Source organism: Sparus aurata, chromosome 23 (genome assembly GCF_900880675.1).
Source record: "Sparus aurata chromosome 23, fSpaAur1.1, whole genome shotgun sequence".
NCBI classification, from domain to species: Eukaryota; Metazoa; Chordata; class Actinopteri; order Spariformes; family Sparidae; genus Sparus; species Sparus aurata.
In genome coordinates, this window is record NC_044209.1 from 19,076,686 (window position 1) to 19,090,921 (window position 14,236).

Sequence of the window (14,236 nt, forward strand, 5' to 3'; positions counted from 1 at the left end):
ACCACATGATCATGGAAACCATCGTCATGATAATCTCGTTGAGGATGTTGAAGAAGTCGCACATGACCTTCCCCCGCTCGCCCATCCTCCCCATGCAGATCCCGAAAGTGATGAAGAAGCCGATCAAGCCTGGAGGAAGACACAAAACAGCGCGAGTAAACCATCATAGTTCTCGATGAAAATCAAAGATCAGCTCTGTCATCAACTCACCAAGGACGTTCATGCCCCATTTGTATTCTAGTTTCTTCTTGCTCACTATGATAGCCTCAGTTTGGTTTACTGCTGCAGGCGGCACCTTTTTCAGCACTGTCTGAACCTAGAGGGAGGACAGAACAAGATTCAGATTGATCAGGGGATGAAAACTGAGCGGACATGATTCCAGTTAAGAGGTTTCGTAACTCGTGCTCTGTGCGAGCAAACATAAGCTTGGCAGCAGCACAGTAAACCCAAGATTTGTGTGTAAAGAAAAAGCAAAACAGAGAACAAGAGATCCTCACATGAGAACTACCAGAGACAAGAAGGTTAAAAGGCGAAGGACAAATCCTTCCTGCAAAAGCAATTATGCCTTTTATGACTTCAATGAATCCCTGATGAGAGCAAACAAAAGAAGCAATAAAACAGATATGTGAACAGGAAGGAGAAGAAAGGGAAGAAACAGAGAATACCGCAGGGAGAAGAAGAGACACGGGAGTCTGTAAGCTGGTGCTCAGCAGTTCTCCCCGCTCACCAGCTGATGCCTGACTGTGGCAAATGAGGATGTAGTGTTATAGATGTAAAGAGATTAGCAGTAGCAGAAGGGCTGACCCTCACCCAGACCAACACAGACAAACTACTTCTAATCATTCAGACACTCACGCATGACGGAGAGGAGAGTGGGGAAAAAAAACAGGATTTGTACAGAAGAAGGCAACTGTCGCATCATGATTGAGACTTGGATTATCGTTTATAAATGACCAGCTTGGTTAAACAGTAGCTGTCCACTGACTCATCCTGGTCCTTACTGTGATGCGTATGACTATAGGGCCTTACTATGAGTAAATGAAGGAAAATTACGATGTTGATGTTGATAATTTGTGACATCTCACCTTTTGCAGTTCTATTGCTTTAGTTTTTCTTTCCACTAAAAAAAATAGTACTAAAATAATAGTTTTTTTTCAGTGACCTTGAGTATTGTGATGCAATAATGATCATTCTTATTCATCATGAATAGTAAATCATAATATTTGCCACATTGATCACAATAACATTTGTTTTAACATATCGTGCAGCCCTGATGTTTTCACAAGTGCCAGAAGTTTGTTTCTAGGTCAGTTGGTTTGTTAGCAGTTTCACAAATCTTTGATGAAGTATGGGTCTTGACCCAGAACAGACCCCATTAACTTTTGGTGCAGATCCGCATAAAGGGACAAATCCAAATTGTCTCGGCGGAGGTATGCACTCTATTGAGTGCCATTCCAGTAAGTAAAGTAACAGTTTGGTATATACATGGGTCCCAAAAATGCAAGTTATACTTTATCTCGTTAACACATTCATTCAAATTGCGTGATGGTATGAAATACAAAATGAAAAACATAATTTCATTCATTTATTTTCTATAAACCTACTGATCGCGTCATTGTTTCAGCAGTACACTAAATATCCAAAAAGAGACTCAAGGGCTTCCTTTCATCTGTCATGTTTAACTGGACAGTCACACTTCAAAGGTTACACTTCTAGGGCTACACATGAACAGAAGGCAGCCTTGGCCTTTTTGGTCCTTTTGTAACTAAAAACGGTTTTAGTTTGACACATGTAGAAAACATTTGGAGGACAACCAGCATCTCTAGAGTATCATTTCAGTCGTTTACAACTCTGTGCAGTTCATTCAAACGGTCAGACTGCTCACTTAATACCTTCTACAGACTAATGACTTCAACTTTGGCCTTTTTAGGTTCATACAAAGAAGTTCCAAACCTTTTTTTCCTTTTGCTTTTGAACCATTGAACTGACATGTGCTTGCGCTCCTCCATCACCAGGCACTTCAAACCTTATTAAAGTCTTCATCTGACAACTTTGCTGAGGGCTGAGGAGATTAAATCTACAGCTTTTCAAGAGGCAACAAATGGACAGAAGTCAGATCATAAAGTGGCATAACTGAATTTTTTTACACACATCCCCTTTAATTTGTCTTATGACCTTCTTTGGATGTCCACAATGCCATATGGTCATGAAATTGTATTTGCTCATATTTCCATTTTTCTGGGAACGCAGCTTAAGAACTGAGCTCAAGATTTCATCTCTGCCTTGGAAACATACTATTCATCTGCTGACAATCATGTGAAATGGTCGAAAGCAACATAACAACTACATAAAAGACCTTGTGCTGAGATTGTTTTGCCTACGGCTGAATACAATTTGAAGTTAAAGCAATGGAGCAGTTCTAAAGATGAATTTCAGATGGTGATGCTACCTGTTGGATGCAGGCCTGGACCAGGTTCTCAGGGAAGAGGTTTCTGATCAGGTCGAGGAAGGCATCCAGACTGTTGACCTCCTGGTTCCTTGGGGCTGATGGAGTCGACGAGCCTCCCCTCAGTTTGGGGTTCCCCGGGTGGATCGACAACACCAGGATGACCCCGAGGATGGCGGCAATTACAGTGGTGGACATGTAGTACACCATAGCTCTACTACCCATCCTGCCACTGGATTTGGCGTCTAGCCCAGCCAGCCCTGAAAGACAGATGACCATCAGTGTTTGCACGCACCATGTACTGTAACAAATACATATATAGCATATTAGTATGATATACTCAGTTTTTTTTAGTATGCAATGTTAGAATTACCCTCAGTCATTAGCTCTACAGTTATATCATCATGAACAAAGGTGAAAAAGATTGACAGTCAAGTGTTGCTTTGTAATATTTTTAGGATTCATCCACTGTGGGCCATGAATGCTTTGTGGACGTCTTACACTCAGACCAAACGAACAAACACTACTTACAGTGTAAATAAAATACATCATGTGTCAGCTTAAATCCAAACAGAACAACACCTGTGCACAACGGCCAGAGTTTACTGTACATTGCTTGTCTGTCTGTGCTTGCATGTGGGTTTGTGTGTGTGTGTGTGTGTGTGTGTGTGTGTGTGTGTGTGTGTGTGTGTGTGTTTGTTTGTGTGTGTCTTTGTGTGCATGTAGTGGCACACCTGTGATAAGGCTGGAGATGATTAGAGGCAGGATGAGCATCTTCAGCATCCTCATGAGAATTTCTCCAGGGAAGGAAACCATAGTAAGGGCAGAGCTGTCCGTCACCTTCATGTATCGCAGCAGCATCCCGAACACCGTTCCCATAACAACACCTGCGGACAGGAGACAAGTATGTGTTCAATATTCTCTGTAATTTTGGGGAAAAAAGTTATGTTTTCTTCATGAACTTTTTCTAGTAATGATAGATTGATTTATTTGGACCACAATAACTAAATTATTAAATTGTAAAGTTTTGTTTTTAAAGACAATAATTTATCACATTGGGCCCAAATTAGTTTCTCAAACCATTAATAAAGTTAATTAGTTTGGATTTCAGCAGAGTGTTTTAGATGTGATGATATGCAAATTGTTATAGATTCTTAAAAGCTCACAAGTCATAATCATAGGACTCAGTTTATCGGATTTTCCCGAACTCACTGGCCTTATCCTCCCCCCACAAACGTGTCACGTAATAGACTTCTGACTTATGAGAACTGTCTACTGTAATGTAAACGAGTGTAAATCTGGGTTTAAATCTGTGATATGCAAACATAACACACTTCTTAACTTTGCTGGCAAATTTTTTGACAAAGAACACAGCCATGTAGAGACATACCAAAGTGTTTACACAGTCAGACTAAAGACAACAAGCCTAAAATGTCTCATGGGAAAATACTCATGCAGTCTGTACATCTAAGATTCTGTGTGATGAAACTTGCTGCCGCTCAAATGGCTATTTTTGAACAATAAAACTGACCTCAAATTGAATTCTATTCAATGAGTGAAAAATGTGGGGGTTTGTGATGTTCAATCATGTTAACCAAAAACTGAAATTAGGTAATTTTTTTTCCTGGTGTCATTGTTCCTTAACGTTTATTCTATTGTTAACAACTTAAATCCGAATTTTACAAGCAGAGAATATTATCAGGATACAGTCTGAGTTTCCCAGTCCATGCATACCCATAACAGTAAGTCCCAGGAGCAAGCTGTGGGTGTTGCGGCTGCAGTGGCCGGCATCTTTATAAGCAACTTCTGTGTTGTCATCCTGCTGGTTTTCTTCCTTCTCCTTCACCTTGTTTGTGTTAGACTGGTTGGCTGTCGACTGGTTTGTCATCCTGCCTGTGGAGATAGTTGAAGAGAAGGGTTTACTTCTAGGAAAACATGCTTTCACATCATTCAGCACATGCTGGCCTGATGCAACCGTAGCTCTGTAACTGATTTCTCGAATGTGAAGACACTGGACTGTTTACAGATTATCTTAACAAAGCATTCTTGTCCTGTGGCTACTGAGGACTCACATTGTTGTCATTCGTGGTTGCTGCCTCTGTTCTTAAAAGAGGATTAGGGACAAACATGGCTACCTACAAGTCACTCAGTGACACAACAGAAATGTCCTATTTGGTTTGGGTTCTGAAGGGAAGTAAGGAAGCATCCTGGCAGCCCAAACACAGCAGGCGATGGCTAAACAGGACATGAAGAAACATCTCAAGAGATGTAATCTGTAAGCATCCTTGAAATGGAAATCTAAATACGACTCTAATGTAGTTGCTGATAAATGAAAAGATATAGCTGATGTGATGTATGTTTTAAAGAGTGAGTCGGCGAGGAGCCACGAGATGTGGCCTCTGGCTGGCCATCTGGACAAGTGGGCTACAGGTCTAGGCCAAGACAAGGCCTTGAGTGGAAGTTACTTAACGCTAAATACCTGCTGTGTCTAACCTGAGGAAACACCTGGTCAAACACAAAATATATCTAAGAGCTCAAGAGTGTACCATGTTTGATAGCCAAAAAGTGCAGATAATATTAGATACATTTGAAATAACTCCAATGGCATTTTAGTATTACAGAGAGAGTAAAGTATCAAAGTTGGTTGGTTGGTTACCAGTGCCGAATTCAAGGTACCAGTACTGGTATCAGTTTGAGTGTTAACAGAACCAAACCTTAAAAGCCAGTATTCTAACAGCGACACTTCGAACATGCTGATGTTAAGCAGGTATAATATTAACTGTGTTCAAATTTCACTTTTTCCATGTCACCATGCTGACTTTAATTAATTAGCTCTAAACTCAAAGCTTAGCTGAGGCTGATGGGAATTAGTTTCGAGGTACTCGGTCAAAAAACAAACTATTGAGGAAGTTTAAATCTTGATTTGAATATGTAGTGAGATAAAAGCTCAGCAGATCACCAGATTATTACAGATCATCCTCAGAAGGACATACATTTAAAAAAAAATTAATATACATCCATCCAACAGTCCAACACATTTCACTCAAAACCACAAATGTTGACCGCATGGCGATGCTAAATGAGTCAGGGGATTGTCTGGTAACAATAAATATCTGTACATGACAATTTTATGCCAATCCAGCATGTAGATCAAGAGACACTTCACTGGAATAATTTCAACCTGCTGGTAGCGCTAGACAAGAAGTCACTAAATAATTTGGATTAATCCTGTTGGAAGCTTGGTATACCAAATATCTATTATATTTCATTAAAAACCAAAACATTCAAACCTTGAAGTGGCACTAAAATAAAAGTTAGGGGATCAACAAAGTTGTTAAGATTCATCCTCTGAGGATCATGAATGTTTTTACAAAATGTCATGTCTATTTATCCAGCAGGAGTTGACATATTTCAGCCTTGTCCAAAGTGGTGGACCGACCGATGGACATGACCATGCCTTGAGCAAGAGTGGAAGCACCGCTAAAAAGGATAAGCTGGTGAAGATGAAATTCAACTATGATGTCATCCAAATGTTATTTAGTAGCATGACTAATCAGAATGTGGAAAAAAGAGTCCACATCCATCACAGTGTATTTAACAATTTTTCTATCCCTTGGAACAGTCACCTTAAAAGAAATATAACTTCTTTAAGATGGCAAGCAGCTCTACAATAAACACCTGTCAACAACTAATAATCATCACTCAAAGTCTGTTTAAGCTTCTGTGCGTCAACACAGGATTGTTATTGAAGCAATCAGATTTTCCTCCAAAGCAAGGAGTCATCCCCATCAACACGAGGAAAAGAGTCAACGAGTAAGAATGTGTCCACTTTCCAATAACACTACACATTTATCCTCACAGGAAGAAATTCAAAGACCCTGTCACCGCCATCTAAGCATTAATCATATATAAACACATCTGGAGAGCAGTGCAGCCATGCCAAGTCCATGTCAGAAGTATGAGTGTCACATTTACAAACAGTCTGACTCAGTGAGACAATTGCAATCAGACATGATTATAATCTATCAGCTGAGTAGATGGCATTTCCTGAAGCAGTAGAGATGAAGTTGCACACATTCACCAAAGAACAATGGACTAAAATGTTACCTAGTAGTTGGTCTGCTCTGACGCTTTCACCTCCTCTCTCTCATCTCCTGCTGGCCATATCTCTGCCCCTTCCTAGCCTCTGCAACGATCACCAGTGCAGGCACAAATTCCGATTGCCAGTGTGATCTGTAATTGTATATTTTGGGGGCGGAGAATGTCCTACAACGTTTCAATTGCAAAGATATAATCCTCAGTGAAACGAGTTACAGAGGAGGCGGGGGGGGGGGAGGGTGCTCCACCGCTGGAGTCTTCACAAATCCTCTTTTCAATCCTTATGTCATTCTTAGCATGAACATTGTTTGGTATTGTCAGTTGCGCACATACACACACATTTACAATCTAATATGAGGCGAGATTCCTTCCAACTCATGAAGTTGGGAATAGGTTAATTCATCACCATATAACGTTGACATCAGGTTTAGGGATTACTAAATCACCAAGAGGTCATCAAGCTCGAATTAAGGCTTGTTTACTTAGTCTAAAACAAACCTTTTAGCTATGCAGGTTATTTCTCGGATGATATTAGCTTTAAAATATAAAAAGAAAATGTCACGAAGATCCAACTATTCAAGTACAAGTCTATTCAAAGCCTGGGTTACATGGGTAAGAGTCAAAATACGGATGATTGTCATCCTCTCTGGCAGTGAAAACTGGATATTAAACCTTCGTTTCCTGAGCAGGTCAGATGTAGGCCCTGAAATAATGAAGCAACAGCATGTGTCCTCCGAGGAGGGTGGTGCTGAGGAGTATAAGCTGCAAGGACATACTCAAGGACCAGAGGCTGCCCTGCAAATCTGTCTTCCTTCCCCAACAGACAGATTATTTTCTTGCTCCAGGAAATGTCAGAGCTGCCTTGAGACGAAATGTAGCTGGCCTCTAGGAACCAGCTCTTACTGGGCTGTCCTGGTGGCCCCGTTCAACTGAGGAAAACAGAAGCTTCTAACAACCTTGCTGGGTTAAATTCGACTCCAAAGTTTAGAATGCCTTGCCTGAAACGTACTTGGCAACGCACAATTTATAGTGGTACGGAAAACAGACGTTGATCAGAGTATCAGAGCCTCAGAGCCAAGAGCAGAACGACTGGCCTATTACATCATATTACAGCTTAGCATCCCTAATAAAACACAGCAATTCAAGTCAGCGGGTTCAGACTGTTTGGTCGGGCAGCTTACAGTAAATCCTGGATTTCTAAGCGACATGACACAGGTACTACTACTCTGCCAGGTAGGCTGTGGACCAGAAGGTTTTCCCCTTTGAAGAGAAGCCCTGTCTTTGAAAGAGAGCTCTGACAACACATGTTAGTGATGAGAGCTGAAGCTCAAGGGTGTAGGTGGAGGGACTTCAAAGTGGGTCGAGCTTGGGGCGCAGGAACGAAGAAGAAACTCCTGCTGGTACGGTCCTGATGGCATAGCTGTTTACATGCCCTCATTCAGCCACAAGACAGACAGTCTCCCTCAGTGGCTTTCAAAGTAATGGCGACTGAATAAACATCAGGGTCCTCAATGTAAACACTGTTGTAGTCCATCAGATGTGTGATGGTGACCCATACATTGCGTGATAACCATCACAATCAATGTATGCATGCAGTCATGTACTTACGACACATCTTCTTAATCGTCATGGTTTCCAGGAAGACGGGCCACGATGACAGAATACGTTAATCTCCCAGAAGAGCAGGCTCTGATTACTGTAAATGAGCCCAAGCTGCTGCATGTAAAGGTGCGCATACCATCGGAGCAGGACACGACAAACTACCTCAGCGCTGGATTCAGTCAGGCCGTCACAGGCATGTCAGTGTTAACCCCTCTCCCTTGTACGCGCTTATAGTCTTCCACATTAATGATCCAGGCAGGTCTCCAACCAATCACTGATGTTAGTTCAAGAGATCAAACAGATGCACGTCGGATATACATACAGTGATGACTCCCCCCTCCCTCCCAATCTATCGGCTTGCCTGTGATCTTATCTAAGACATTACAGTAAGTTTTAAATCTCTGCAACAAATCAAGAGTGTAGATGAGAATATGAATGTGGTTTGACTGACTGTATGGATTCTTGATGTATTTATCAAGCCTTTATATCTAATACAAACAGAGACTTAGGTGATTAATATACATTTTTGTAGTGTGCTGTTTCCTTTTACATTTGATCTAGCTTGAACTGTAATGTATGCACTTATTTAAATCAATACATCGTCATTTATCAAGCATCAATAATGTAAAAATACAAACATTCTCTGTTTCTAGTACCTGTCTTTCTGATATATTATTGTACACTGAATATCTTTCGGTTTTGGACTTTTGGTTTACAAAGAGATTGGGGGACAGCAGTTGTGACCGGCATTTTAAAATATTCTTTGACACAGACCCCGTGTTTAATCGATTTACCAAAAAATAAGTAGATAAATCATTCAAGAGGAATGTTCATTGAGGTCTTAGATGCAATGTTTTTATCATTTCAGACATGGAATGAGGTGAATATTTACATCCAGCTGGGATCATTTCATGACAGCGTCTACAACCTTGAGAGTGGTTTCAATTATATTGCGTCAATGGAACATCAAGATTACCAAAACAATAAAAAAAAAAAACTGATTTTATCTCGAGGATTTTATAGATCTATAGTGGGCCCCGCATTGGAATGTATTATTTAAATGGCATCCGTGTGTGTGTGTGTAACTGCGCGCGGGTGTCTGTGTGTCTCAGAGGATTACTTCAAATGGTTGATTGTTTGGTGTGAGCTTTGCAAAGGGATCGAGATATAATCCCCACCCCGTCCCTCCATCCTCTCCTCGTTCAAGAGAGGGAGATGAGGATGGTCACTGCGGCACTACAACACACATACGGCTTGGCATGGACCCATATCAGAACTGAAGTGTGTGGTTGTCTATATCTGTGTGCAATATCATGAAATCAATGTACCTTCTAATTCTATTTTGATAAAATGACAAATAATTTCAAAGATTCTTTTGTGTTTCAGAGGAAGCTGTATGTAATCTAATAAATGTTTCCATGAAGTGACATTTTGGGTAACGTTGGCACTAGGTTTTGTAAAGGAAGAATGCGCAGGAAAAAAAGCAATATCTCTCATTCTGTTGTATCAATTTTGATAATTTGTTTTGAACCAAGACTCAATCCCATTTAGAATTTAAAAGTGTACCCCTATCCCTTTTTTATAATTGCCCCTTTGCACCTCAGAACAGTTACAAGGACTGGTGGTTAAGATCCTCCCCTATTAAAAAGGACAACCCTTCAAGACCCTCAATACGTCATCAGTTGTCATCAACAGAGTTTTATTAACAGACGCAAACGAATTTCCTATATGCCATTTTGAGCTGTAGTGATTTTGCTTGCATCAATTCTGGCAACATCAACGTGCCATTTTCCATTTATCTAATGGATAGATACAAAAGAATGGACACCGCTTCATTGCCTGCCCACTAGCAGTGCTCTATAGGCTATCTTAAGCAACCCTTGCTCCGACCCTGCATTGTTTTTTGCTTGTTATAAATAAAAGAAGACCACAATACAATGAAACGACACAGCGTTCTCCATCACAACTAAATGCCTCACCCTGAGCATAACCCTAACCTAAATCTAATTCTAACCTGACCCTTAAAACCAAGCCCTCCACACGCAAACATAAACACACACCCACACACATTTCAAGTATCCATGCTGCATAAAGCGGAGCGGTGCCTGATTCTTTCAACATATGCACAACTGCTAACAAACACGTGTCTGGTGCATGGCTTTAGCTCATCGCTACAGCAGGAAGGTCAAACTGTGTGTATTAACCCGCTTAGTGCAGGTCAGATGTGGACTTCACTCAGTCCGTCAGGGGTTGGATGTGACCACACACGGGTTAATACGCGTCCTCACTTGGCACGCCTCCGGAGGTATTTGCTGCCAGACTTTTGACTAAAACCAGGAAAACAGATCACATGACACTACACTGGCTGCCTTCTTGTTTTAGGATTACTTTAACAATTGTTTTGAGAATCATCATGGCTACCTGAGATGTGTTTTTCCATATAAAGTTGTTTAAAAAGTAAATAGATCACCAAAGGAGCTCAATCACATTAAATATTAGATTCGGTTTTGATAAACCCAACACCTTTGGGTGCAGAAAGATCCCTGGCTTGTGTTTGCCTGTTTGTTTAGGGATTACTTTAACAGTTTTATTGCTTACATTTATTAAAACTTGGTCCGGCTCTGGATTATGTTTCAGAGGTTTCCTACGCATGAGTGTTTAATACTTGTTTTACTTTTTTCGCTGCAAGATTCAATTGATATGAGGCTTCAACTCATTTTCTTTACTGATTAAATTGTTTATCATGAATTAAATGCATTATTTAGCCAATAAAATGTCAACAATTACCATCCCAAAGTTCAGGAGTTCAATATGACATCTATAAATGTCGTATTTTGTCTGTTAAAAAGTCTAATTGACAACAATATTTATTTTTACAGTTATATAAAACTGAAAAAAAGGAAAACCCTGACTTTGAGTAACTTGAACTATGAAATGTTCAACATTTAGGCATGATAAATTACTGAAATAATTCATAAATAATCAATATGTTTTATGCAGGCCAAGCTTTGTTGTTTTTGTGGGTGTGATTGTCAGTATTTGAGATAGAGTCGTATACCCCTGTTGTTAAAACACATTACAAAACACCTGCCTAAACTTCTCCATCTTCAGATTTCCTACTTTCCTGCAGAATAGCAGCAAACATCTAACATTTGGGAAGCTGGACCCATTAACTCCCGTCATGTCGTCTTGATAAGTGACTAATATCATTAACACATTATCAGTTTATTTACTTCACTTTATTTTGATCAACTAACTGATTTATCGACTAAAACATCTGAGCACTCAACAGACATCTGGCACGAAAAAAAGGGGAAGATGCAGCCAGAAACCCTTCAGGGAGGAGATGTGTGTCTGCCTGTGTGTGTGGTTGTCTTTGTATTTGAGATTGGGTGAGTGAGAGAAAACATTTGAGCTTGTGTGTGTGTGTGTGTGTGTGTGTGTGCGTGTGTGTGATTTAGTCTGAATCTGTGTGTGTTTATGTCCACACATGTCAAGCACACACGCCCGCCCTCCCCTCCTCTCTCTGTCTCTCTCTCTCTCGGACGATAATCTGAGCGTATTAATCTGTTGTTTGAACTCCTTAAGCACAGACTGTCTATCACATCTGCTCTCTTCACCCTTATAAAGCTCTGCTATTTATAAACTATCTCTTTCTTTCCTTTCGCTCCTTTTTGATCTGACGTCGCAATTTCTCTATCACTCCTCACTGCGGCAGGACTGAATTTGTCACAGCTCATTCCCTCCTCACAGCAAATCCATCTTCTCATTTGGCCGACAGACGTCTTGGAAACTCCTCGGTCCGACCCTTAAATCGCTCTGATCCGCTTCTCTATGACGGCACACACAGGGCTAAAACACAATGCAGATCACTGATAAGATATTACAGGTCCCACATGTTCAAACAGCTGGTTCTAAAGTGGAAAATCACAGCTGACGTTAACTCTGCAAAACCAACATCATTAATCCTGAAGTCATCCTCCCCCTTGAGAGGAATAAATACACATCAAGTGTATAATCATAAATAATGATGAGAGCCTTTGTTACAACAAACAAACAAATCACAGGCACCCTGTCACGGCTGAGAAATGGTCCAAACTGTTTGCACATGTCAGCAGAGGATGAATGGGAGTGTGTTGAAGGGTGAAAAAATGACAACAAGGAGGCGACCCGGCTTACCTGCTGTGTGTCGCTGTCTCCCCTCCGACAAGAGCGAGGCATCGGGAGAGGCGCGGGAGAGAGGAGGGACGTGGAGATGAAGAGGGAGGCAAAGTCACAGTCTTTGCGTCATCTGAGAAAATTTGCAGATTAATACAAACAACAGCTTGGTGCTCTGAGCCCCCCAACCCCACCCCATCTCACCCTCATCATCACTCTCCTCCCCTCCCGTCCCTCCCTGCTCTCTCCCTCATTCACTCACTCACTTTCTCTCCATCACCGGTCCTTCTCTTTATGGCCTTATTCAAACTCTTGTCAGGAGAGGAAGACGTGCTGTTGTCAGGGGCAATAAGAGCAGGAAGGATGGGAGGAAGATGAGAAAGTTGAAATCTGAAATCCCTGAAATCATTAAGAAAATTAAGTTGGATGCAGAAATGCGGAAAGTTGGATGCAGAAAGTATGTCAGCTGACATTTGGGGGGGTGGGGGCGGCAGGTGGGGGGCATGATTACCCTCCCTTCCACAGGAGGGCACTATGACTCTGCAATGGGTGGATACATCTCTACAGTAGCTTCACTCTGAGGGATCCTTTGACAGATATCAGTGTCAGTAAGTGAGGCCTCAAAGTGCATGGAGGAGGCCCAAGGGTGTGAGTGGAGCTGCGACATACTGCACATACAAGGATCTGGCTTCTTCCCTGAACCGTGTCACTTCATCAATACACAGAATTGAAATTTACTTATAAAGAAGTGGCACAGTTTCAGGTTTGTCATTCCAGAGATGTTGTGCTGTAGCGGGAGGAATGCAGGCCTATGATTGAGCTTTATGACAGAGTCATGATTGATTTATGAGTGTAGCTTCTCACCTATCAAACACGACGTTGTGCAACAACGTGACTGTGCACACATCGGACTGTTTGATTCTAGTCAGGCCTTTAATCCAAACTTAAACTCACCTTTTCGGCTCAAATTTCAGTTAGGTAATAATTTTTTGAGGCCTTGTACACCTGTTACTTTTAATATTTGTACTCCTGGTGCCTCCTTTCCAGATGTTTTGATCTGGATCGCCAGCCTCTCTCTCTGTTTGTCGTCTATTGCGTGTGTAAGTTTGTTGGAAGAGGGATCTGTCCTTTGTGCTCTATTGGAAGTTTTTTAAATTTCTTTTCTCGCTTTTAAAGGCTTTCTTTTTTGTTTTTTTCCTTTCTCAATCGAGGGTCTAAGGAAAGTAAAATTCCCACATAGCGTTATACTCTCGTTAAACTCTTCATATACACATATATATACTATACATGGCAATAAAAAGGTGAATAAAAGACCCCCTTCCTTTGTTATCTGTAAGTGTTTTTTGAGGAAATGAGATTGTTTCAGATTTTTGAGGATCGTTGATTTGGAGACTGCCTATGGTTTGCATGTTCCACATTAGCGTTAGTGTGTCATGCAGTGTGGGACTCGTACTGGTTTGATCTTGACTCGGTCTCGCTCTTCCTTGGTTTTGGTTTTGACCGGTTCTCAACAACTCAGTGTCTTAGTCTTGTCTTGTTCTCGCTACACTCTGGTCTTAGCCATGACTTGGCCTCGTTTAGTCCATTTAGTCCATGAATACAACACTGCTGGCATGGCAGATACAATATGACCATCAACACACAAAAAAGTACGTATATATAATCCCAAAGGTCCATGATATTTGCATAAATTCTGCACTTCTGACTTGGACTTGGATCTGGAGCTGATTGGTTGAACTTCTGGTTAGATGTAATTGGTTGCCGAATCCATTCATCGATAATTTCAGTTTTGTCAGACACATACAACACATCCCAAATATTTAGGTTAGACATATGACATAAGACGTCCATAATTACAGTCATTTAGCATATAAGCACTTTTGTGTAATTACAAGCAGACAGCAAAGCATTTTAAGTGCTGCACTTGTTGAC

The 14,236-nt window shown here is 41.0% G+C and overlaps 1 protein-coding gene across 15 annotated transcripts in view; it reads right to left on the reverse strand.

The window, feature by feature from the left end:
* The window catches only part of slc1a9 (solute carrier family 1 member 9), a 48,946-nt gene that overhangs the window by 28,106 nt on the left and 6,604 nt on the right, over nt 1-14,236 (reverse strand). For 7 of the 15 annotated variants that reach the window (XM_030406882.1, XM_030406885.1, XM_030406881.1 and 4 more), the window contains 7 exons: nt 12,571-12,703; nt 12,326-12,437; nt 4,181-4,339; nt 3,181-3,333; nt 2,450-2,706; nt 211-316; nt 3-129 (listed from right to left, as the gene is read on the reverse strand). In XM_030406882.1, the coding sequence (XP_030262742.1) occupies nt 3-129; nt 211-316; nt 2,450-2,706; nt 3,181-3,333; nt 4,181-4,334 (797 nt within the window). In that variant the 5' untranslated portion in view covers nt 4,335-4,339; nt 12,326-12,437; nt 12,571-12,703. Of the gene's footprint in view, nt 1-2; nt 130-210; nt 317-2,449; nt 2,707-3,180; nt 3,334-4,180; nt 4,340-6,553; nt 6,679-8,152; nt 8,345-12,325; nt 12,458-12,566; nt 12,704-13,757; nt 14,091-14,236 lie in introns of those variants that run through there. The other 8 variants (XM_030406889.1, XM_030406888.1, XM_030406893.1 and 5 more) reach the window with 6 other exon arrangements.